At 35.3% G+C, this 26,662-nt stretch overlaps 3 protein-coding genes and 1 long non-coding RNA gene across 4 annotated transcripts; 3 read left to right on the forward strand and 1 right to left on the reverse strand.

Moving 5' to 3' along the window:
- The first annotated feature begins 3,837 nt into the window (after positions 1-3,837).
- Positions 3,838-5,418, forward strand: LOC146935832 (F-box/LRR-repeat protein At4g14096-like). The gene is made up of 3 exons (XM_085757648.1): positions 3,838-4,740; positions 4,849-5,057; positions 5,322-5,418. The coding sequence occupies exons 1-3, from the start codon at positions 3,853-3,855 to the stop codon at positions 5,416-5,418; spliced, it is 1,194 nt and encodes a 397-aa protein (XP_085613774.1). The 5' UTR covers positions 3,838-3,852.
- A 3,658-nt stretch (positions 5,419-9,076) lies between these two features.
- On the reverse strand, positions 9,077-13,409 carry LOC146935833 (uncharacterized protein At4g14342-like). The gene is made up of 3 exons (XM_085750915.1): positions 13,335-13,409; positions 11,477-11,722; positions 9,077-9,330 (listed from the first exon to the last, which is right to left on the reverse strand). The coding sequence occupies exons 2-3, from the start codon at positions 11,690-11,692 to the stop codon at positions 9,283-9,285; spliced, it is 264 nt and encodes an 87-aa protein (XP_085607041.1). The 5' UTR covers positions 11,693-11,722; positions 13,335-13,409; the 3' UTR covers positions 9,077-9,282.
- A 2,096-nt stretch (positions 13,410-15,505) lies between these two features.
- On the forward strand, positions 15,506-16,706 carry LOC146935834 (uncharacterized). The gene is made up of 5 exons (XM_085749106.1): positions 15,506-15,679; positions 15,773-15,910; positions 16,014-16,230; positions 16,284-16,570; positions 16,692-16,706. The coding sequence occupies exons 1-5, from the start codon at positions 15,506-15,508 to the stop codon at positions 16,704-16,706; spliced, it is 831 nt and encodes a 276-aa protein (XP_085605232.1).
- A 5-nt stretch (positions 16,707-16,711) lies between these two features.
- LOC146935835 (uncharacterized) lies at positions 16,712-26,373 on the forward strand. Its single transcript, XR_015030367.1, has 3 exons — positions 16,712-17,814; positions 19,164-24,723; positions 26,073-26,373. It is a non-coding gene; the product is annotated as an uncharacterized LOC146935835 (long non-coding RNA).
- Positions 26,374-26,662: the final 289 nt, after the last annotated feature.

The raw sequence follows: 26,662 nt of genomic DNA on the forward strand, positions 1-26,662 counted from the left end.
GGAAGAATACCTAGAGCGTTCGTTAAACCGGGATACACGTGCAAGGCCATTAACGCACGGGCTTTTAGAATACACCTTATGAAAAGGTTTGAGTGTGGGTTCTATGTCTGAGATAGAGTTCAATGTTGTAAGCAACTCTTGTTAATCAGAATTTTATTCGCTATGCAAAGGTTCAAGTTGTAGGCGACACCTTTGTTTACTAGCAAATCTTATGGAGACGTTTTTGACGTTACTTCTGAAACCATTTTTTAAATTCAAGTGGGGGATTGTTGGAACATGTGTGAAAATTGAGTAAAAAAACTAAACACAAATTCCCATGTTGGGTAGAACTAGTGTTGTGTGAATTGAAAAAAGTGGAAGTCCCACATCGGATGGAACACACACATTAGTAGTGTTTATATAGTGGGGGTGTACCTCTAATTAATGGGGGTACATAAGCACTAGAGAAAAATATATATTGATATATATTTTTTTTATTTGGAAATGATAAATTAAATAATTAATTTAATCATTATTAGAAAGTGCTTTCTTAGTTCCCAAGTTTTGCTAAAATATTTTTGTAACGCAATCTAGAATATTTTGGAACACAATCTAAAATATATTTTGGTACATAATATAATATATTTTTGTACTAAATATAATATATTTTGATACTCAATTGAAATATTTTTGTACTAGATCTAATATGTGAATTACTTAATGACAAAGTAATGTATTACTTGTTCCCAAAGTTTCTCACTTATTAGTTGTGAATTTTCCCTATAAATAGAGAACTCACATAGTGCATTCCACACACCAAAGAGTTTCATTGAGTTGTCGGGAACTCTTTCTCTCTTCTCCTTTTCTTGACTTGTGTTGACGAGTATTTCCTCTCTTCTCCCTCCTTCGACTTGTTTAACAAGTCCTTCTCCTTTTTCTACTCTTTTCTGTCCCTTCGGAATTAAGAGTGTTCTTAAGACCATAGTCCCTTTTTCGGTTTAATGTCCCTTCGGAATTAAGAATGGTCTTAAAAACATAGTCCCTTCGGTAATATATGTCCCTTCGGAATAAAGAGTACTTTTAAGATCATAGTCCCTATTTGGAATAATAATGTCCCGTCGGAATCAAGAATGATCTTAACGGTATATAAATATTATAACAATATTTTTCTATTTGAGGAGAAATGGTGGTAACACCATATTTGAGTGGTCATAGTACCATATTGATAGTTTGGAGAACTTAAGGGTTAGAATGGTGGAAACACCATATTTGAGTGGTCTTAGCACCATAATAGAATGGTAATAATACCATATTAAAGTGGTTTCAGTATTAATGAGTGGTCTTAGTACCATATTCGAAGGTGTAATTCTCGAACGGTTTTCTACAGTGCAGTAGTTAACCGCACAGTTGTAGCTGGGCTTGTTTTATCCTAGAGGCGGCGTGGTTGATAGTCTACCTCGCACAACTTTGGGTAGTGCCATGAAACGTCTTAAAGAGAGCGACCTGGTCGTGACTGAACCTAGTAACAACTTCGGTAGATAATAGAATTTGGAAATCCAAATACAATAATTTGGAAATCCAAAAACAACACTTTTCCACAAGCTACGAGGTGTAAGTTTATTCAAGCTACTCTTTCATTTTCATGTGATTCAAGTTTCATACATGACCATCCGTGCAAACAAACACACACATTCATTGATATACATTCAGTGAAAATCAATTCCATTACCATTATACAGATTCTAGTATCTATGTTTCCTTAACATATTGGTATTAGTTCTTTATTCCTATATTCTTCAAAATATAAAAATTATTTCGATCTTCCTTTCCTCTCACCAACCTTCAACGTATTAAAGAATTATCTATATCTTCCTAAGAATTTTTTCTCTGACAAATTACGGTGGTTCGAGCAGACGGTGATTCAAGTTCTCCTATTCTCTGGCTCACCATATAATACTTTTCTAGACGGATCTTATTATATCCTATGAAGCCAAAAATTCAATTTACACAGAAACAGAAAAATCACCATGATGTCATGTGTGTTTATTTCACCTCTCTAAAAGAAAAGGTCCATAGAGAATCAAAAAGATTAAAGCTTTCTTGTCAAAAGCTTTCACAAGTTAGTACCTAAAGTTTATATCAGCTGTGAAAATCCTGAGTAGAAGTTAATTCAAATTAGTTATACGTGTGATTCAAGATGCACACATCAACATGCATAAACCATACACACATGTTTGTTTCTCTAAATAAGGATTTTTTAATTTATCCACAAAAAGTAAGTTATTATAACCAAAGACATCGTCGGAAATAGAAACAGAGAAGGAAGCAAGAATGAAAGGACTAAACCAAAAAAATCTATCTTTAAAAAGTTGTTGCGTGCACCTTTCACCTTATAATGTCTCTATGAAGTCATCCTTGGCCGAAGGTGAGATTTGAAGTAAGAAGTCCACCATTTTGTGAGGTATAAGAGAAGGTAGGTACACTTTTATTTTCAGTGATAGAAGAGAGAACGGTCTTGCTCCCAAAAAGTTTTGGAATTGATCACCAGCAAACTCAAAGGTATGAATATATTGATTCAATATAAGCATAGTTCCGAAATTGGTGAAGCTTAGTTTGCAATCATACATTTGTAAAGTTAAATTGACAAGCTTGTTACTTGAAATGCGAAGGTTTTGTGCATTATCCAGAAGTACACAGCGGTCAATGCTCAAAGTATTCAACATGTTAAATGCGAAAAAGGGGTCGACACAACCATCATCATTGCGACGAAAGGCAAGGTGCTTTAGAGACAAAGTAGTTAATGCTGGGAAATTGTGAGAATCTGGAAATATTTAGTTACAGTGAAAGGGAAACAATAGATTGCAACCAGCAAGACTAAAAGACGTTAAAGTGTTCAATGAAAAGAAGCACGACGGAAGGTGTTTACTAGTAGCGTAATTGATTTGAAATTGTTGGACACTGTGTGAAAAAGCGTATTCTAGAATCTTTTGGTACATGTTAAGCTCTATCTAATTAGAGTTGTTCGGTTGAGTCATCGCCAAGAGACAAAATCTAAGACAGGAATTGTTGGAAACTTTGGTTGGTTCTAAATTGCAAAAATTTAATGTAAGAGTGGGAAGAGTCTTCTAGAGATTGATCCATCTTTTGGATAAAATGCATGTTTGGATGACTTCTTTGACGTTCAAAAAGGAGAGCATGTGAACGAGAACATCATTGGACAAGACTAATCATGTCTTGAATTTGGTCGTCCTTATGTTGCCTCTTACGTTGTTTTCGTGTCTCTACCATTGCTTTTTGAGAACACGTACACAAGGAAACAAGTCTTAAGTATTAAATAAAGAGAGAACACGTACACAAGGAAACAAGTCAAGGTAATTAACAAAAAAATGTTTGTCTTCAAAACCATGTGTTAAGTTTTCTTTCTTATCGATGAAATTTAACCTAATAACAATGCGAGTATATGACCACCTGCCTCTCGTAAGTGACAAATAAATACTGCCTTTCGCTGCCGTCGGAGAGAGAACACTTTTTGCGGGCTTCGGCCTAGTACAACTTTTGGCGAGAAGGATTGAGAATTGTTTTTGGCACCATACTTATTTCTCACGCTACTTTCAAAATTTTAATTTTAGCCCGTTTGAAAATCTCAACTCCATCCACGGGTTAAACAGACCGGCCCGACGGGCTTGATCCATAGTTTTTTTTTTTGTTTGATAAAAGGGTTTAAACAGTGTTGCTTCCTGATAATGACCTAAACCCTAATTATCATCATCTTGCATCACGCTCAGAAAAAACTCTGCATTTCCAATCACTTTGTTTCTTCCAATGATTCTTCTGCCCGAACCCAAAACAAAGAGAATAAGAGCAAACCCTAACATGAATATTGAAAACAACCAAGACAGACTCTCTGATTTACCAGATTCCATTATCCATCACATCCTCTCCTTATTAGACACCAAAGAAGCTTTTCAAACTTCCATACTCTCCAAACGATGGAAGAGTCTCCCAAACCATATTCCAACCCTTAGGTTAAGTTCCATGGGATTTAACTCTTTCGACAGTTTCATCAAATCGCTGACTCAAATTTTGTCTCTTCGCGATGATTCAACTTCCCTCCACACTCTAGATTTTTACCCCCCACAGGATTTCGTGGACCCTGACATACTCAAAAGCATGGTAAATTACGCTGTTTCACACAATGTCCAGCAACTACGAATGTCTGTCATTTGTGATATTCAACAACTTCAGTCTTGCTTATTTTCATCACAAACTTTAACGTCTCTTGAACTTTCTATTCACTATGGTATTCAATATCGGAAAATATTATTTCCAAGTTCTCTGAATTTACCAGCATTGACCACCTTGACTCTAGAAGGCTTCTACTTTCACTCTGATAATAATGGCTACACTGAACCCTTCTCGTCCTTGAACAAACTGAATACTTTGATCATTAGAAATTGTACATTTCCAAAAGCACAACGCCTTTGTATATCAAGTACAACGCTTGTCAACTTAACTATGCATGGATATTATCCTTATAGCTACAAATGCAAACTCGAGTTATCTGCTCCCAGTCTATCTAACTTTGCTTTTACTGGTACTCCGAATCAAAAACTATGTGTGAGCCATCCTTGTTCTATTACACACTTATACATTGATGCAGTATACATCGGCGCGGTCGAAGAGGATTCTGCAACCCTACTTAGCTGGCTGCTAGAGCTTTCAAATATCAAATCATTAACAGTCTCTTCTAATACTCTTCAGGTTTTGAGGCCGCTATATTTATAATTTGTTCTTCAATTGCTTGCATTTTTGTTTCTTTATATATAAATTTTGTCTGAAATGTATAACTATCCAACTTTCATTCCATAGGTTCTCTCCTTTGTTCCTGATTTGTTCAAGGTTAAACTAACTTCCTTGTGTAACTTGGAGTCACTACAAGTAGAAATGAAACCGCTTACACCTGGATTATACACATTACTGAAATTTCACAAGTTCAAGAAAAAAGGTGCCGGAATTCAGTTAATTAAAGCTAAATTCATACCTGATGGAGTAGTGGAATTTTTGCTTCAAAATTCACCGTTAGCAAAGATTACCATCATAGATAATGATGATTAAGGTGGAATTTGCTTTCAAATTTTTAAATAGAACTTGTTTTCACTTTGGTTTATTGCCTCCTTTGTTTTTGGATTGGCTTCCATTTTTCTTGATGTTGTACTTGTCTAGTAAAAAGAAAATGACCTACTTGTTTGAGTTCATATAAGGCTTGTAATCTGAATTTGTGAATAAACAAGTTCTTAATGGTGTTACCTTTTCAGTTGAAACCAGAAGCAAGATCACACAAGAATAGAAGTTAAAGTTGTAGTGCTGGGTTTTGCAGAAAATGCATGGTGGAGACAACAAAAGCTAGAGGAATTTTATATCCATAAGTTTTGTCAATAGATTGGAATCCTTTTAAGTGTGGAGACATCTTTCTACTTTCTAGATAACATGCTTAAAATTTAATTATTTTCCTGCATTCTACTATATTGTAGTTCCTATTTTATTTGAAGTAATCGACTTTCAAAGGGAATTACATTGGAATATTTTATAGTCATGTGTTTGGTCCTTCTGTATTTTATTTGGAGAGCATGGTTTGATGTTATATCAATCTAAAGGTAAGTTGACTTAACTCTTTTCTTTAGATTGTTGTCAGTTGAATGTGAAAATTTATGTTGTTGTACAACTATTCGCTAGTGTATAGATGCATTACATAAATTGAAGATTCTGAGTTTGTGCAAGTTATTCTCTCTAGAGCTGAGTTTGTGCAAACTACCAAAAGGGAAAGAAAATGTTCCATCTCCTCACAATCATAGTACTTAAAATGCAACATTACTAAGTTGATCATCAGTAGCTCTCCATAGGTTGAGCCATGACCTTAGATAGATCTTAGCGCATCTCTAGGCTCTTCCAAGATCTGGTTTAAGTTCAAGCAGTTTATCTTGTTCCCATACCCTCTCGGTTCCACAGGGAATTGTAAGATTAAAAATAAAAATGATCACATTTTACTTTCAAAGATTTTGAGTTAAAACAATTTATTTGGAAGAAGCACAAAGTTATAGCTTTATAAATCTTAAGAGAAGAATATCATAACCTCGACATGTCTAAACACAAAGATGAAGATGAAATGAAACATAAATGAAAACATGAAAAGCTAAATTAATAGATATTATAGAGTTACTGAAAGATTAAACTCAAACAAAGAAAAAGGTGAGCTTGAAGCATCACATAAGTAATCTTGACTCTAGATCACTGAGAATTGGCAATCATGCTCATCTATCGAGAAGATGAGATGGAGTGAAAACTCTAGTGGCTGCTAACCCTAGCTGGAACTTGGCCGTTGAATTCACAATGTAAAATTTTGGACCCTTAGCATTACCATGTGGTTGACCTTTTATAGTACAAGGTCAACCACTAAAAGTTGTACCCTTTGGTCATTTACATTATGAGTTGTCCCTATCTTATCTTTTCAGCACCAGGCATATTCTTTATATTCCTTGTATTGTCAATCATTGGCACCAGCTCATATAACTTACTCATTAAGCAATGATAAGAAGGGTCACCATGAGTTCATACTATTGTATGACTTGCCTGGCAAACTGGTGTGCTACATCTTCCTATATTTTAAGTGATGAATCTTCATACTCCACGATGTAGCTTCCTACATCTCCATTGCAATTCCTCACCTTGTTCCATCAAACATCAAAAACAAGTATTATTAGTTCAAAATGATTTAATAACACTAAAAACTAATTAAAACTATAAAATCCTAAATAGTCACATTAGATGCTTTATAAAAGGTCTAGTTTCCAGTTATCATATTATGGAGGATAAGTGCAACGTGATGACCTACAAATTTGCCGGTTATCACGCACTTAGTAGAAAAAGGTCTAGTTGTTCTTGTAGGGATTTGAGTTGATAGGAACATTGTTTATATTCTAAAGTTGTTAAAGAGCTTCAACTTTCTTGGTACGATTTATCAATTTATATACCACAATTATTGTTGTGAGTCATCAAATGCACTCTTAACTTTTCTTTATGCTTGCTTCATAGATTTAGTATAACAAATATTGTCGAGGTCCTCGAGGATGCTAATGCAGAAGTTAAGAAACTCGCTATAAGTTTCAGTGCTAATATGCATTCAGCAGTTAAAGGACCTATGAACTTCATGTTTTCATCTTCATGTCTAATTGACCCTGATTAAGTGTTTGACATCATCTCTTGATTAGTTAAATCATTAATCTTTTGGGATCACTTAGTTGGGTTGTAATCCGATGGTCTGTTTAGTTCATATTTTTACGGAAATTTTACCCTATACCCCAACAGATGTACATTCGGCTCTATAAATCTTCAAATATTTCAATTTTACCCATTTTGCTATTTAACTTTTAACACATTTCCAATTCAGTATGAGTTCACCCCCACTTATTGATCGCCCGCAATTGTAAGCATGTGAAACATCAAAAGCAGAATCCTTTTGATTATCTGTTTCAATGCCAATGCTTGTAAAACCCCAGTTTGAGCAGAAACTGCATGACTGCAGGCTCTGGATGTGAAGTGTGGACCTTCTATCAGCACTATCATTGGTTCAATTAGCACCACAAAATGCTGGCAGAATAAGGCATGTTTCCTGGCTGCTAAACAAGATCAAAATCAGTGGTCCTTTTGAGATATCAAAGAATTCAATTCTATTGACAACATTCTAATGAGATTGCAATGCCAACACCGGCGGACATAGAGAGACTTGTATTGTTCCAGCCCCAGGGCCTTGAGGCTCGCTTACTTTTACCTACTACTTCCTCCGGTCCCATTTATAAGAAATATTTAATTATTTTGATTCATTGTATAAATGATGTATTTGGTTGATATTTTAGACAAGATACATCAATTAATCAATTAATTTAAAAAGTAAAAGTTTTCTTATAAATAGAACCGGAGGAAGTACTCATTAAGCAATGATAAGAAGGGTCCCCATGAGTTCATACTTTTGTACGACTTGACTGGCGATCTGGAGTATTATTTTTTAAAGGGTCATGCTAACTTGTGCTCTTAAGGTACATGTTAAGAGTTCTATAAATAGTAAATATATATTACAAAACATTAATTTTCAATCTCTAAAAAATAAATTGACACAATTTCCTAGACAAAATTTTCACTTTAGGTTCCTTAACATGTGCCCTAAAGACACAAAATAGCATTTCCCTTTTTTAAATTATAATCACTAATCGGAATAGTTAAGCCTAGAACCATATGTATTTTAAAATTATTGAGGAGAAAATTGAGCAAAATGTTGAGAGTAATTCATTTATATATGGTATTCATAACATACAAAAGAGTCGTAATGTGTTCTTTTAATCAATGCCACATCGCTAGTGACTTTCAATCAAATCTACGGCAATGGTTCCAACGACAAGTCAGAAGAAGGTTAGGTGCAGTAGCAGGCATTCTCTCTAAACTTCCTATTAAGCCTCTCAACCGATTTGCTAATGGTTTGAACTTAACTACATTCTGCTTGTGATATGTATATGAACTATGTTTACTTTGTGTAATACTAAATTTAGTATTTAGCAATAGCCAGAACACTGCCAAAATTTAGCGGCATGGTCCAGGCCATTTCCAAAGGATTCTCAAATTACTCATAATTCATTCATAGTAAAACTTCTCTATGACAATAACAAAACTGTCATTACCACTGCCAAGTACATAGAAATTAACCAACATTTCCAAAAAAACATTGATGATGATTATGATGGTATTATCAGTCTTGAGTCCACTGCCTAGTGCATCCCAGCATAAAACAGTTAAACTAAAACCCTTTTAAAATATAATTATGAAAACCTAAGATCCAATCTAGACATCGAGAGAGGGGCAGTGCTCGTGATCAGCTTCTAAGTTTTAGGAACATACAAAATCATTTGATGTCTCTATCAATTCAATCATTTTAGGGAATTTGTTACTGATTTATATGTTATCTTTTTGGAGGGTATTGTCTCTCCTATTTCTATGCTACTAAAGTAAATATTTTGTCCGAGTTCCCTGTTTAGACTAATCTCCAACACAATTCATGAAAAGTACAATATTTTGCTTCAACTCATTATCTCGTGATCAAGTTTCCGAAGCTCCATACCATAAAAACAGGCAAAGTTAAGCAACTAAAAAAAATGATAGAACAATCTCTAAACAAACATTTGTTTCCTTGATCAAATTATACAGTACAACATATGGTCAAAGCCTTTCAACTCTCCTGTGATGATCCCAACGATAATTCTAATCTTCTTCTCTTTCAGGAGCAAGACCACATGGCAGGAGCATTTTCTGCACAAAAGATAGAAATTGTCAAATTAGAATATAAAGTGCTAGGTGTGATTATAAAGTGTCAGGAATGTTATTCATATTTCAATCAAGTAGTGTAAAATAAAAATTGAATAAATCCAGGTGAGATTATAAAGTATCAGGAATGTTATCCATATTTCAATCAATCAAGTAATGTAAAATAAAAATTGAATAAACCCAGGAGTGATAAGGAGGTAATGGGTTCAACTCCCCACACTAACAACAACAGCTAATATTTGTCATTTAAAAAAAAATTAAAATAAACCTTTCTGGTTCTCCAAAGATTAGGGTGTCACTACATTCAGCCTCCAAATATTTTTGGTCACCACTTTAATCCATATGGATTTTTATAATGTTGAGGAACTTATTTGATGAAAAATTCTTAAGAAGGTAATTAAAAATTGAGATTTTACACAAAAACAGAAAGGTGTCAAATCATAAATCGTGCAATTGTTAACACCCATATATGCATATAAATTCATGCATATATATAAATAGCATAAGACAGAGAAAATCTTAAATCACATTTAAAATACTTAAGTAAATTAAAATTGGTAAGCATAAGGAAGTCAATAAATGAAGTCTCACAAACTCATAACTTACAGCTTCACAAGTCACAAACAAAACAACTAACAATAGTAAAACAACCAAGAACACCTAATCGTCAATCTCTTCTAGAGAAGGCATATCATGACCACCCTCGTGCTCTATAACATAATGTTCAAAGGGACTGGGAGTATTATTTTCCTTCACAATCCATTCATTATTAGATGAGACATCATCAAATTACAACCTTCTTAAACATGTTATTGGTAGTGGGTTGTGAGCTAAACCTTCTCTTAAAAATGTTTTTGGAGCTGTCAACAACACCCTCCACTTCAATGCTTTTCTCTTTTTTCAGTAAGTTCTATACAATCACTCCTATTTCCAAGACTTTTTAGGATTTTTCTTTTATAGCGAAGGATATTCTTAGCTTGTTTCTATAGCTAAGGACGGGAGAGTGAATAGCAGCAAATGCCTCACCAGTAGCAACATGAGAATTTGAAGCCATTTGGTTAACAACCAAAAAACCATATTTCTAAACTAGTTTTCTTCTAACCCGCAAGAAGAAAACAGGTTCTTTTACTGACCCTAGCATGTGCGTCATGCGACCACCACCCCTAATCAGAATCGCAAAAACTCCAGAAAGATCCAGATCATTCAATTCAACGATTGACAGTGGCGATTCCACCCAATTTGAACAAAATCTGATTTTTTAGCACTCTTAGTCCCTGAGGGCAAGCAAAGTTGTACAATTGTGTGATTCAGTGATTGTATGGTTTAAAAAGTGATTTTGACTACCATGCTTAAGAGAGCTAATAATATGGTAACACTTCAATCAAAAAGGAACTAAACTAGTGACAAAAATCTTTGGAAGACTAAAATGACTTTCAAAGATTTTTGTCACTAGTTTAAGCTCAATTTTCATCAGCATTATTGTTTAAGCTCAATTTCTCCAAAACAAAGAAAAGAATTGAAAAATCAGAAAATGACTTTCAAACAATCCCCAAATTGTGGTGCCAAAAGAGTCTGAAAAAGTTCTGAGGTTATTATTCCATGCCCCTCTGTTCCCTTCTTAAACTCAAATATTAATATACCTCTCTTTCCCTTCCCTACTGGTAGAAATCTGGTATTTTATTAGAAAGAATGGGGATATGAATCCCAACCCAAAGGCCCCAATTCTCTGTCAAATCGCTTGAACATCTCCTTCTCATCGTATCCTATTATTTATAAATCACGGTCTGACTCTCTAGCTAAGCCTGCCATTTCCAAATAACCGACCAGAGTTTGGGTACCAACACTCTCCTCGACGCCTATTTGCGGCGAACGCTTTAGCATCACAGCAGACTCCTAATCCTCTCCGCTATTTCGCTATTGCCTGCTATGGCAGCACAGCACAGCACTACTGTTGATGTGTAAAAATAAACAAATCACGTTGATGTGTCAAACTGTGCAATCTTAACCTAACCAAGTTCAATGTTTTGACATCATAAAGTGCGAAAAATAATGTCTATGTTTGATGAAAGAAAATGGTAACGATATAGGCATTGAACATGAATCAAATTGAAAAGTAGTGAATAAAAATTACCTGCATAAAAGTGTAACGCTGTCTACCAATAGATTCGTTTTGAGCAATAGAAAAGTAAGAAAGTAAAGGGTAATGGCCAATATACGAAGCATAGCTATCACGTTGAATATTCACAGCCCATTCAAATCTATTGATATCAGCATGACCAGTTCCAACATATTTAGCTTGCAGATGCTCGAGTTGGGAATTTATGTTAAACCTATCACTCGCCTGCATATTGCCTCTCCAACAAGTCACGAACTGGAACTGAAACGAACAAATCATTAACAAGCTCACTTAGCAAAATAGATATATAACATTTAAGGAAAATGCTAAATATAGCGAATGAAAATTAGTGAAAATATGCGAGAGTTACAACCATTGATTAAAACTAGTACTAAGCGATTAAATTAATAGTATTTCCCTCTCAAAGTGTGAACCAAGTAACTGTAAATTATATGAAAATTGTGGAAGAGTAAGAACTCATAATTAAAAATTGAAAATAACCAAATGAATTAACAAGGATCTAGCATTTACATTTGAAAATAAAATATTAGAATAAGACAACAGTTACATTCCAAATTATATGTTATATGAATCAGATCAAATTTGTTCTGCAAACAAAGCCAAAAGCTAGTGAAAAATATAAAGAACTCCATATAGAATTATTTTGCAAAAAAGTGTATCAGACAGTCGATAGCCAACGGTAGAAACAGACTTACTCCATCAATTTAAGTCAGAGATGTAGAATATTGATATATTTGGTTTTACAGTACCTTCACAATATTAGTATCTCACAACTAACTACATTGGTGGACATTGATGAGTGATGACTTATAAGGAGAGACACCGAAGCCTAACCAAACAGGGAAGGAAAAATGCAGCTCAGTTTCAACACTAACACCTAGCATCTCTACTTCTCTCGTTAATTGTCTCAACTTTTTGTTTTACCACAACCTTTCTTTCTTTTATATAAATCACCTTTCTTCACTACCTTCTTGCCTATGAAGCACGGACACTCCTCGGATTAGGTGTGTCCCGGTGTCGAACACGTGTTGTGTCTGACACCGACACATGTAATTAAACTAAATTATGCAATTTTCTCAAATTATTAGCGATGTCGGCGTGTTAGTGTCCGTGATGTGTCCGGTGTTCGTGTTTGTGTTCGTGGTCGTGCTTCATATCTTCTTGCTCAGTAACAAACAACTCTGTATTCTCTCTTAAATCTCTTCACCCTCTATCACAACCAATCTCTTCTTAAGCCTTCACTTCTCCAACTTTTCCTTATTGTTAACATTCAAACTATATTTTATCACCATAATTATTCAGGGTTTGGCAGGGGACTTTGGTAGCTTTGGTATCCTTCTCAAAGGGTAAATGGGAAAATCAAGTTAAATCAGTATCTTCAATGACTTATGAAAATAAGCTGAAAACAGCTTATGAAGATGTCATAAGCTGTTTTCATAAGTTCTTGTCGAAAAACAGTCTCACAAAACAATTAGTTCTTGCCAAAATCAAGTTATATTGTTTTTGCATAAACTATTAGCTATTTTCATAACCCATCTTCGATGACTTATGAAAATAAGTTGAAAACAGCTTATGAACATGTCATAAGCTGTTTTCATAAGTTCTTGGGAAACAACTTATGGCAGTATATAAGAGCAAATACATCAATTGAAACACCATGAAAGACTAACCATAAAATAAAATCACTTTTCACTACAAGTAAAAGTAGTTCTTATTCATAAAACCTAACATATTATAGTAAAAACAAATCAAAAAATCACAGATAAATTATGAAATTGAACTACCCTATTTGATTGAATCGGAGCATAGAAAGTAAAAACGGAAGAAAAGTGAATTTTGGAATTTGACTTACAGTTACAGAAGCTTCAATCCTTTGAACAGTGTTGCGATTTGGGAACGGTGAAGAACAGAGGGATTTGGGAACGGTGAAGATCAGGGTTTAGATTGTAACCATATATATGATGTTTATTAGCAAAAGTACCATATACTCCTCCAAACTAGTGAGAATATCGGATTAAATGAGGACATATTTGTAAAATTAACCAACATTGGTTTTATTATGTTAGTAATATGTTAGTAATAGTAATAGTAATTAACATATATTTCATATAGATTTGGTGATAATTTATTTAAGAATTTTGCTCTTCACTCCGCACAAATCACTCGCACCCTACAACGTTTCCATTTTTACCCCTGCGCAAGTTAAGTCACGCTGCGCACCTTAACTTGCGCAAGTTGTATTTTATGCGTGACTTAAGTGGCGTTGCGTGAGTTAACTTGCGCAGCGTTACTTAAGTCATATATCAGCAAAACAGAAACACATTTTCCTCATTTCTCCAACTTACCAACTTCGAAACTTTTCCCCCCATATCCGATTTTCATCATTCTTGCGCTATTCAAAGCCAATTTCTCCCACATTATCAAGTAAGTGATGATTACCCTACTTAATTGCATTAAACTTGTAGAAATTTTAGTTTTTTTTTTGAAGAAATATGACATTTTTAGGTTTTTATAAATTTTGCTTGCATATTAGTTTTGATGATTGTTAGTGACGAATTAACTTAGGAATTGTTGTTTAGAAGTTGTTTAGAGTAGAATGTGGTAGTTTAGGGTTTACAAATTGTTAAATTAAGGTAGTTGTTTGAAAATTGCACACCATGTGTTTGGTAAAATGTCTCAATGGTAATTATTTTGTTTTTTTGGATTGTGACTTATCAAATTAGTTATCATATGGTTTGTTAATTTTGAATATAATATGTTTGACTGCAATGTGGTAGTTTACGGATTGAAATGACATTGTTGGAATTTTAGTGTTGTTGTTGAATTGTTGGAAATGACACAATGTGCGTGTGAAAATGTATATTGAATTTGTGTTTTGTTAAATGTTGTGCAAATATGCCTCGGAGGAATATGTCTCAGAGACCGCCTGAGCCGCCTCAGGATAGGAGTGACAGACTTAGGGCAGGAAGGATGGCCCCTACTGGTAGTGCACGGAGGGAGAAAGAAGCATTACGCCCTCCTATGGCTGGTCGAGGGAGAGGTGGGGGAACGAGACTTGGTAGACTTGATGCTGCAGGGGGTCAACGTCATAGACGGGTCCATCCCAGACGGTGGACCCGACGCAGTATCAGCAGCATTATGAGGTCTATCAGCAGCCGCAGGATCATGTGTATCAGTTTCAGGAGCCTCAGCCTCACCAGTATCAGTTTGTTATTGAGGAGCCTGTTGTAGAGGAGCCGCCTGTTATTGAGGAGCCTCGGCAGAATGATGAGCCTGAGCAGCCTGAGCAGCATGATGGTGGGGCTCATTTTTAGAGGGTGTCGAGGGTGGTGTATGAGGCCGGCCCGGACGGCTATGCAGGGGGCCTTCTGATCTCACGCTTTTACCTCACTTTGGTGGACATATGGCATGCAGGATATGGGTCGATGCCGATGTAAGTATGATTTAATGTTTATTTTACTTCTTTTTTGTTTTGAAATTCAATTAAAATAATTAATGTTGTTGTTAAATGTCTATGCTATTCTTACTCAGTGTTTATTTTACTTCTTTTACTATTTATACAACTTATTCTAATTATTATTTTACTTATTTAATGTTAGAATTAACATTTATGTTAGCATATATTTAATGTTTGTTTTACTTATTATTTATTTAACGGTGTTATTTATTGTGTTTTGTTTTTGTATTTCAGTTTCGAAGAAAACATAGGGTGAAAGGTATCTCACACGGGAAGAAGCTGAGCATTAAAAATTTGGCATTGCCTATGCCGGGGGAACAAAATGAGTGGTTTTAGGATGAAGTGAATATGTCCGGTCTGACTCCCCTCCTGACTAGTGGGTACGAGAACATATCTCATGGGTTCGTTTGTGGGATGACAGAGAGATGGCATGAGGAGACCAGCAGCTTCCATCTACCTGTTGGAGAGATGACCATCACACTAGATGATGTGGCGTGTCTCCTAGGCATCCCCATCACTGGGAGACTCTTTCATGATAGAGAGTTAACCCGTGAGGAGGGCTAGAGATGATGCAGGCGGACCTACTGTTTACAGAGGAGGATACCGCTAAGGAGCTGACAAGACAGGGTGGTTCTCATGTTAGTTTTGATGTACTGAAGAGGCGCTACGAGGAGCTCTTGAATAAGTGTAATCAGCTTCTTGAGATTGACACAGTTGAGGAGCAAAACGAGCGAGCTCAAGTTAGGGTGGCCTGCGTTAAGGCGTTTCTGTTGCTCTTGCTTGGCTGGACCATTTTTTCCGCCAAGAACAGCAAAAACATTAATCTTCTTTAGCTGCTTGCGCTGCAAGATATGGACGAGTTGGACAGCTGGTCATGGGGTGGGATGAGACTTGCTTTCCTATATGAGCAGTTATCTCTTACCTCCGACTCATCTGTGGCCTCCATTGGTGGCTACATGACATTGTTTGTGGTAATATTTGTTTTTCTTCTTTTTTTACTTATTGGGTCGTAAATGTTTAGTTTTTTGTATAATTCTTGCGGTGATATAAATATTTGTTTCTTTGTGTTTGCAGGGATGGACTTTGGCACACTTCTCGAACATCATTCTGAGGATTGATGATGATGCCTACGACCCTACTGTTTCCCCGCTTGTGAGTCAATGGAAAACTCCAGGGGCTTTTCTAATCCTGAACACTACAGAGCTGCCATCGATTCGATGGACCTTTCTCATGTCACCTGGAGGTCGTACGAGAGACGACGACACATCACGCCCTTTTAGGATATATGCTGGTACTCCGGATGGATCATGGCCGGCAGCGACAGGATGGTCCGTCACTTGCCAGAGCGGGTTCTTAGGCAGTACGGGTATGTCCAAAGAATTCCTAGGCCTCCTACAGACATTGAGCTTATTGTGGCGGATGACGTAGCCCAGGCCTTCACAGAGTTGGCTCTACATGTCCTCAACCATCAGCAGAGAGGTCAAACGGTTCCAGATAACGAGTTGTGGTCTCATACTAGGGGGTACATGAGATGGTTCGTTAGAGTATCACATCCTATTGTGATCCCCCCTGCGGCCATTCCTGACTACGCAATTGTTGTCCCTCCTCGTCCTGTCCCTCCTTACGAGGAGGTTCTTGTTGAGCAGCAGTGGGCTAGACATCCTCCCGACCCATATCAGATCATCAGCAACATCAGAGCTAGAGTGGACAGTGCAATTGGGCATCCTGATGTGTTTGGTAATCCTGAAACAGACCGTTCCATTATAAGGGAAAATAAAATAAAATAAATAAATTAGTAATAATAATATAATATATATGGAACCTACTAGACACACACACGTGGGAAAAAAAAACACATTTCTCCCACTCCCTGTTCATTCTCTGCCTCGGTCACTCCCTCTATCTCAACCAAATCAACAATTACTCTTTCAAACCTCATGTAATCCAATATGCAAATATGTATTGGAACTCTTAAACTACATGCAAACTTGGTTTTCTTTCTCTTTATTCATATGGGTCGAATCTGCACTTTCTTTTCCCTACCTTAGGCTTTTCAAACAATTTATTAAGGTGATGTTAGGGAATGTATGATTCCTATTTCTTGGTGTTATGGGCTGTTGACTAAGTTCCAATACTGAAGAAGAGAGTAGAGGCTAAAGATGGGCAAAGGGACATAAGCTTGAGTAAGGAATTGAAGTTTGGTTCAAGGAATCAGATAAGCTGGGCATAAGTGGAATTTTTCTGTCACGTGTGGTTGGGTTAGGTAGATGAAGAATTGGAGCTGAACTGAAGCATGAGCTGCTGTTGTTCAGATGGCAGAATGCATAAGTTGATGCATAAGAAAAAAAAAAAAAAATTGAAACTTAAGTCGTTTTATGCATGTTTTGTGATGTTGTCAATGTTTCGGCTGTCAAGAGCAGGTGTTGGGTTAAAGATTAAAGGAAGAATCAGAAGCAGAGGCTTGGGTATTAGAAGTGCCATAAGCTTAAAGCTAGGAATAAGCTGTTTTGCAGAAGTGCTTAACTGATGAATAAGCTGTTTTAGAAAGCTGACAGAAAAGTGTTTGCTGGATATTTAGATTCAAAATTAAATTCCCTTCAAATCGGATATAAATTTTGTGTGATTCGGATTAGAAATGAATTCGGAAAACCCAATTGAAGTTTCGTAAATCCTGCTGGAAATGCTCACGGGTTTTAGCATAGTTTGTGAGAAATAAGCTGTTTTGGAAAGATGAAGGCAGAAGTGACTATGGGGAATTAAGCCGAAGCGTCAAGGAGGCTTAAGAGTTGCTGGATGTTTATTGATACGACTTCGGACGCTTCACATGCTTCTTTCGGAGTGGTTAGAGAGCAAACTTAGTTGATTCATCATAACTGTGAGTTGATGACGATCATTATCACTTATTTTAATTATCGTTATTATTAATATTTTGTTGATTTTATATGTTAAAGTATTTATCAAATTGGGAAACACACCCTTTGAACATTTTGAACAATTCTCTCGTCATTGTTATATAATTTGAAAAGTCATCAAATTTAACTATACTATATTTGCATTGCAAAAGATTTGAAATTGAGGTTTGGTTGCATATAGTATGACATGAATTTTGAGACATGGAGAAATACGATTTTTGAGATATATGTTCTTTGCAATTTTTGATATTAATATGTGCTCCATTTGGATTTGAATTCGGATTTACTTTGGATTATAAGTAGTAGATTTTCGATTGAGTTTTGATGATACGTATTTTGAAATAAGTTTCGTTATGTTGTGAAATATGGTTTTAGCATTGTGTTTTAAGAATGATGTTTTGAAAATTATGGTTATAATGACGACGACCTAGGTGCACCTAGTATGTGATTTCAATTAGGTATAGTTACCCCATTAGATGGAGCCGCCCCTATGGAAAGGCCGCCATTAGGAGGAGAGGGCTATCAATGAGAGGTAAACTCCCTAATTGAAAATGTTTTACACTTGTTTTGAGTCGAGAGAAAAGAGCTATCCGTTAGATGGAGCCGCCCCAATGGAAAGGCCACCATTAGGAGGAGAGGGCTATCAACGAGATGGAGCTAGTTCTCGATTCACCCATTTAAATTATTTTCACTAAATGGAGTTTCCTATATTTTCTTTAAAAGCTTTTATTATGATTTTCGACAATATATTTTTTAAAGGCTTTTATCATGATTTTCGATATATATATTTTAAAAGGATTTTATTATGATTTTCGGCAATATACTTTTAAAGACTTTTGTTATGATTTTCGACGATATATTTTCTAAAGGCTTGAAATCTTATTTTCACATCTTTACAACATTGAGATTAGAACTATTCTTATTCATGATAATGATTTTCACGTACAATGATATTCATGTTGCTTCTAAATGTTAGATATGTGATGGCTTGTAGTAAGGTTATACCAGAAGAATAAACTCATAGTTTAAAAGGTGTTATAAAAAAAATTCCCTAATAAATTTAGTTCATCTTATTACGGTTTAGTTAAACAAGCTAAGAGTAATATATTAGTTACGTTGGTGACATTGGATTCAGAAATATTATTTGATTTTGGATTAATAGAATTTCATATGGTTATTAATTTTGTAAATTGATATGAGATTTGAGATAGTTAAATATTCGTGCTCTTGTGTGTTTCCCTTCTAGTTGGTGATGATTGTTGTCTCCTCACTAAGTCTTTATGACTTACCCCTCTTTCTTATATTTTTACAGATTCAAAGTCAATTGCGTAGAAAGCTTCTAGCAGGGTTAAAGATCTATCAGTGTCACTTTTGGTAGGCCCTCTTGGTTGGTTTCTCTTTCTATATTTATATTTCAGTGTCCATTGATGTATCTGCAGCTATTTGGAGTCTGAATGTTTTATTTGAGATGTACAATTATGTAAATATGTCATTTTGAAATTCTGGATGAGAATACAGGTTGACAAACAGGATTCATATCTTGGAAATGTTGAATTTACAGAGGAAACTCTGTCGAAATTTCAGTAAATATTTTTTTGAAAGTGAAAACCGAATTGGAATTGTTTTTATGTTAGTTTGTCAAGTTGAATCAATAGGCTTGCCGGGCTAGAATGTTCTAGTTCGTGCGCCGGTCACGATTACAGTTTTTGGGTCGTGACAAAGTTGGTATCAGAGCCCGGTTGTAGGTCCTAATAGCTGCAGACATAGAATGAAAATAGATTCTTGCTAGTAAATTGTGAACCGCGGCACCATTTACTTGCAAAATCTATTAGCATTCTATGGTAGTGTCACTTGTTGTCTAACCTTGTTATTTCTTTTGGTCTTTGATTGGTCTCACTCTGTTTGTCGTCTTGTCCTTTATTCGGTCAAATTTCTTTCATTTAGTGAGGGTGTCACCCATTACCAAGATCTCCACTAGAAGGGAAATTAATTCCTCATGGGTTTATTGCTCAACCTTAAAACCTTAGTTAAAGGGGTCGTGTTTCGGGACGTACTCGTGGTCGACGCAAATCAAATGATGGAGAATTTGCGTTCATGTCGACGAATGTGTCTTAGTTATAGGAGTAGCTAGTGTTGAAGTGTAAATAAGAATGTGAAGATTGCTATAGGTATTATGACAACTTGTTTGTGGTTGCTGTTGGAAAGCAATAGGTTAACCTAAGGCAAACAAATCTTGACAGTTAATAAGAAGTTTGTTGAGGAGCAAGCGTCAAATTCACCTACATGGACTTAAACCTTACATTTATAAGTCTAGTGTGTGTGAAGATCCACTGCAATTCATTGATAGTGTCGAGAGGTTATGAAGGGCATTAGGGTGCTCAAGCATAAGGACTTGGGAGTTTACTTCATGTAATTTGGAGGGTGTAGTATATGACTCGTTTGATACACTTATACGTGGAAAATAAGTAGGATCACCTCTGTTACAATGAATTGAGATCTCTTGATTGTTTATGGCTAGTTTACTTATAGAAAGTGTTTGGGATGAATTAGCACACGAGTATGAAAGATCGGAACTAATTGAGGTTATGTCAATTTTAGAGTACAAAACTTGTTTTACAGAGATTCGAGACATGATCCTCACCCTATCATAGAAGAGATGCGTGTCAAGCGGTTCATTAGAGAATTAGGAGAATATTTAAGTGGATTTGTGTTTGGATCTAATTGTACTACTTTGGGGAAGTTTCAAATTTGATACTTTAGATTAGGCAACAAAACCTTAAGGGATGTAGTAAACAGGATTCTTGCAAGAAACAAGTTGAATGACCATACAGTAATTGTTATAATCATTGTGTTGAAGTTATATTTCGGTCATTAGGGACAACAGATAGTAATATCATAAAAGGATGGATCCAGTAGATAAATTATTGGGCATTATGCAGAGTCGTAGATTAGATCATGGATCATATATATATGATCCACTTTCCGTTAGAGTGTTTTTGGTTCTGCAATAGTTGGTTCCACTCTGGAAATTGTTTCAAAGATAGTAAATTATGCTTTTAATATGGTCAAGTAGGTAAATAAATAAATAAATAAATAAAGGGATCGTTCTTGGCAGCTATGACACATCCATTAGCTAGTCTTGTATGAACACCAATAGCTTTAGTATAGATTTTTGATAGGATTTGAGTATGAATTGGTTGTATGTCCAGTAAGCCACCTTAGCCCATTATAACTAGGTAGTGAAAGTTGAGATATTGGGTAATCACTTTTATCCTTTTGAGGAAAACTTAGTTAGGTACCATATCATTTGACCTCAAGTTTAGGATCTAATAAGTTATTGAAGAGAGGTTGTCAAGGATAATTGGTTTCCCTCAGGGATATACTAGTGAGTTCAGAAGAATTAAAAAGGGTCCAAAGGTGTGTGGATTTCCTAATTTGTTTTCCTGAATAGTTTCCTAGATTGCCACCTGATAAGGAGATTATGTTCTCTATAGACTTGGTTCCCAACACTTATTGACATCAATACCTTTTGATCAAATAGTTAGCAAAACCTTAGGTGTTAAGGGAGAAGCTACATGATTTTCTCAATAAGAGATTTATTCACCCAAATTGTTTTCCGTAGGGAGCCCTGATATTGTTTGTAAGGAAGAAAGATAGATACATGTGATTATGTGTAGTTCATAAACATGTGAATAAAGTGGTAGTTAGAAATAAATGTCACTTACCCTGCATTGACGAGTTGTTTGACCGACTGCAAGGAGCTCTGAGTTTTTCCAAGGTTGATTTGTTGGGATCTTATGTCAATGACACTTCTTTACGCATGCTGCAAGCATTATGTAATTCTGGTTATTCCTTTTGGGCTTACTAATGCTCCCACATCTTCTTATGGATTTGATGAGTTGGGTTTTAAACCATTCTTAGGTCAATTTGTGATATTGTTCATTGATGAAATTGTTGTTTATTCCAATAGTAATGAAATACATGATCCCAACTATCCTACACATAATTTGAATGCGTTAGCAATGATTTTTGCTCTCAAGGCTTGAAGGCATCATCTATATGACAAGACTTAGGAAATTTACATGACCAAGAGAGAGTCGTAAGTATATCTTTCAACAACGAGGTTTAAATTCAAGACAAAGAAGGTGGATAGTGCTCTCTTGAAAGAAAATAATAATTAAAAATTTGATTGCCCAGACTTGTATCATCTTAGAAAGGCAAATGTTATTGTAGATAATTTTAGTAGTATGCCTATGAGTAGTCTTGCCCAGTTAGCAGAAATGAAGAGGCCCGTACTTAAATAATTACAAGAGCTTGCTGTAGAATGTAAATAGAATTCAACTGAAACTTTATCATTCAAGGACATTATTGACCATGTGTAAATTTGTTCCATCATTGTTTATGACATCCGGGAGATTAGTGAAATTTTAGACGTGCTAAAAATGGTTGATAATGTGAGGAACAGTAAGACTCCTTAGGTGATTTCGATGGTGTTTTTGTGGTTAAAGTCTCGGTTATGAGTTCTGAATGTTGGTAATGTATGTAGAAAGATACTAGAGAAGGCTCACCATTCTTGTTATAGCATTAACCAATGTTCTAAATGAAGATGGATGTAAAAGATTTTGCCTCTTTAGTGCTTGATGTGCGCAAGTAAAGGTTGGACATCAAAAGCTTGTAAGTTTACTTCAACTTGTTGAAATGTGTGAATTAAAGTGGGAATGTATTACTATGAATTTCATTACAGGTTTACCATTAACTCAAAGGGTTATGACTCGTTGTGGGCGATTATAGACCAGTTAACAAAGTTTTCACGTTTCTTATTTGTGAATAGTACTATAATATTGCACCTCAGTCTTCTAGGATTTATTTTGGATGATATTGTCACCTTGCATGATGTATTGTTGACGATTATCTCTGATCGTAAAGCTCAATTTACCGTTCAACGTTGGAGGTCCTTATGATATAGATATGTGACTCATTTGAATGTGAGAACAACCTTCATTCTAGGAATGATGGCAAATTTGGGAAAAATATAGGGATCCTAGAGGATGTGCTTCGTACATTTGTTCTTGAACTTTGAGTAATTTAGGATCGATATTTGTCTAAGATGGAATTTGGATATAACAATAGTTACCAATCTAGTATTTAGATGTTACCCTTGGAGGATATGTATTGAAGGTAGTGTGACCCCTTATATAGGTTGGTTAGAAGCTTGAGGAAATTGATTCAAGATGTCATTCGAAATGTTGAATTGATCCGAGATTGTTTAGTAACAACTTATAGTAGGAAAACTATTATGCTAACTAGAGGTGTTGTCCCTTAGAGTTCACAGTGGGAGAGATGATATTCATAGTGTTTAACTAATGTAGGCTGTTTTATGGTTCGACCAAAAAAAAAGGACAATCTAGTCAAAAAAAAATTCATCGGCGCATTTGAGTTTATGGAAAGTCAGACCTGTAATTTATACTTCAGAGGTACCTTTAAACCTTTATCATGAGATTATCATGAAGATGTGCGATTGGGAGAGAATTTATCTTACACCAATCATTGGACAACTATAATAGATAAGAAAGTGAGATGTTTATGCTCAAAGGATATCGTTTTGGTAAAGGTTCTATGGCAAGACCTGACTAATGAAGAAACAAGTTGATAACCGGAAGAAGTGTTGTGTGGAAAGTAATCATACTTATTTGAAACTAGTGGTTAAAATTCGAGGACGAATTTTCTTAAGGGGGGAAGACTGAAACAGACCGTTCCATTATAAGGGAAAATAAAATAAAATAAATAAATTAGTAATAATAATATAATATATATGGAACCTACTAGACACACACACGTGGGAAAAAAAAACACATTTCTCCCACTCCCTGTTCATTCTCTGCCTCGGTCACTCCCTCTATCTCAACCAAATCAACAATTACTCTTTCAAACCTCATGTAATCCAATATGCAAATATGTATTGGAACTCTTAAACTACATGCAAACTTGGTTTTCTTTCTCTTTATTCATATGGGTCGAATCTGCACTTTCTTTTCCCTACCTTAGGCTTTTCAAACAATTTATTAAGGTGATGTTAGGGAATGTATGATTCCTATTTCTTGGTGTTATGGGCTGTTGACTAAGTTCCAATACTGAAGAAGAGAGTAGAGGCTAAAGATGGGCAAAGGGACATAAGCTTGAGTAAGGAATTGAAGTTTGGTTCAAGGAATCAGATAAGCTGGGCATAAGTGGAATTTTTCTGTCACGTGTGGTTGGGTTAGGTAGATGAAGAATTGGAGCTGAACTGAAGCATGAGCTGCTGTTGTTCAGATGGCAGAATGCATAAGTTGATGCATAAGAAAAAAAAAAAAAAATTGAAACTTAAGTCGTTTTATGCATGTTTTGTGATGTTGTCAATGTTTCGGCTGTCAAGAGCAGGTGTTGGGTTAAAGATTAAAGGAAGAATCAGAAGCAGAGGCTTGGGTATTAGAAGTGCCATAAGCTTAAAGCTAGGAATAAGCTGTTTTGCAGAAGTGCTTAACTGATGAATAAGCTGTTTTAGAAAGCTGACAGAAAAGTGTTTGCTGGATATTTAGATTCAAAATTAAATTCCCTTCAAATCGGATATAAATTTTGTGTGATTCGGATTAGAAATGAATTCGGAAAACCCAATTGAAGTTTCGTAAATCCTGCTGGAAATGCTCACGGGTTTTAGCATAGTTTGTGAGAAATAAGCTGTTTTGGAAAGATGAAGGCAGAAGTGACTATGGGGAATTAAGCCGAAGCGTCAAGGAGGCTTAAGAGTTGCTGGATGTTTATTGATACGACTTCGGACGCTTCACATGCTTCTTTCGGAGTGGTTAGAGAGCAAACTTAGTTGATTCATCATAACTGTGAGTTGATGACGATCATTATCACTTATTTTAATTATCGTTATTATTAATATTTTGTTGATTTTATATGTTAAAGTATTTATCAAATTGGGAAACACACCCTTTGAACATTTTGAACAATTCTCTCGTCATTGTTATATAATTTGAAAAGTCATCAAATTTAACTATACTATATTTGCATTGCAAAAGATTTGAAATTGAGGTTTGGTTGCATATAGTATGACATGAATTTTGAGACATGGAGAAATACGATTTTTGAGATATATGTTCTTTGCAATTTTTGATATTAATATGTGCTCCATTTGGATTTGAATTCGGATTTACTTTGGATTATAAGTAGTAGATTTTCGATTGAGTTTTGATGATACGTATTTTGAAATAAGTTTCGTTATGTTGTGAAATATGGTTTTAGCATTGTGTTTTAAGAATGATGTTTTGAAAATTATGGTTATAATGACGACGACCTAGGTGCACCTAGTATGTGATTTCAATTAGGTATAGTTACCCCATTAGATGGAGCCGCCCCTATGGAAAGGCCGCCATTAGGAGGAGAGGGCTATCAATGAGAGGTAAACTCCCTAATTGAAAATGTTTTACACTTGTTTTGAGTCGAGAGAAAAGAGCTATCCGTTAGATGGAGCCGCCCCAATGGAAAGGCCACCATTAGGAGGAGAGGGCTATCAACGAGATGGAGCTAGTTCTCGATTCACCCATTTAAATTATTTTCACTAAATGGAGTTTCCTATATTTTCTTTAAAAGCTTTTATTATGATTTTCGACAATATATTTTTTAAAGGCTTTTATCATGATTTTCGATATATATATTTTAAAAGGATTTTATTATGATTTTCGGCAATATACTTTTAAAGACTTTTGTTATGATTTTCGACGATATATTTTCTAAAGGCTTGAAATCTTATTTTCACATCTTTACAACATTGAGATTAGAACTATTCTTATTCATGATAATGATTTTCACGTACAATGATATTCATGTTGCTTCTAAATGTTAGATATGTGATGGCTTGTAGTAAGGTTATACCAGAAGAATAAACTCATAGTTTAAAAGGTGTTATAAAAAAAATTCCCTAATAAATTTAGTTCATCTTATTACGGTTTAGTTAAACAAGCTAAGAGTAATATATTAGTTACGTTGGTGACATTGGATTCAGAAATATTATTTGATTTTGGATTAATAGAATTTCATATGGTTATTAATTTTGTAAATTGATATGAGATTTGAGATAGTTAAATATTCGTGCTCTTGTGTGTTTCCCTTCTAGTTGGTGATGATTGTTGTCTCCTCACTAAGTCTTTATGACTTACCCCTCTTTCTTATATTTTTACAGATTCAAAGTCAATTGCGTAGAAAGCTTCTAGCAGGGTTAAAGATCTATCAGTGTCACTTTTGGTAGGCCCTCTTGGTTGGTTTCTCTTTCTATATTTATATTTCAGTGTCCATTGATGTATCTGCAGCTATTTGGAGTCTGAATGTTTTATTTGAGATGTACAATTATGTAAATATGTCATTTTGAAATTCTGGATGAGAATACAGGTTGACAAACAGGATTCATATCTTGGAAATGTTGAATTTACAGAGGAAACTCTGTCGAAATTTCAGTAAATATTTTTTTGAAAGTGAAAACCGAATTGGAATTGTTTTTATGTTAGTTTGTCAAGTTGAATCAATAGGCTTGCCGGGCTAGAATGTTCTAGTTCGTGCGCCGGTCACGATTACAGTTTTTGGGTCGTGACAAATCCAGAGGTTCTTCGCATCATGCAGGGCATACAGACTGAGTGGAGCATGCTGGAGCAGGTGCCGGCTCCGCGGAGGAGGAGTAGGAGTCCACGGGATGGACCAGCATGACTTGTGTAGCTTTTATGACTTGTGTAGTTTTTTTTTTGACATTTTTGTTGGATTTGGGTGTAATCCTATCAC

This window comes from Medicago sativa, chromosome 3 (assembly GCF_051527215.1).
Source record: "Medicago sativa cultivar Bolivia chromosome 3, Bolivia_mono, whole genome shotgun sequence".
NCBI lineage: Eukaryota > Viridiplantae > Streptophyta > Magnoliopsida > Fabales > Fabaceae > Medicago > Medicago sativa.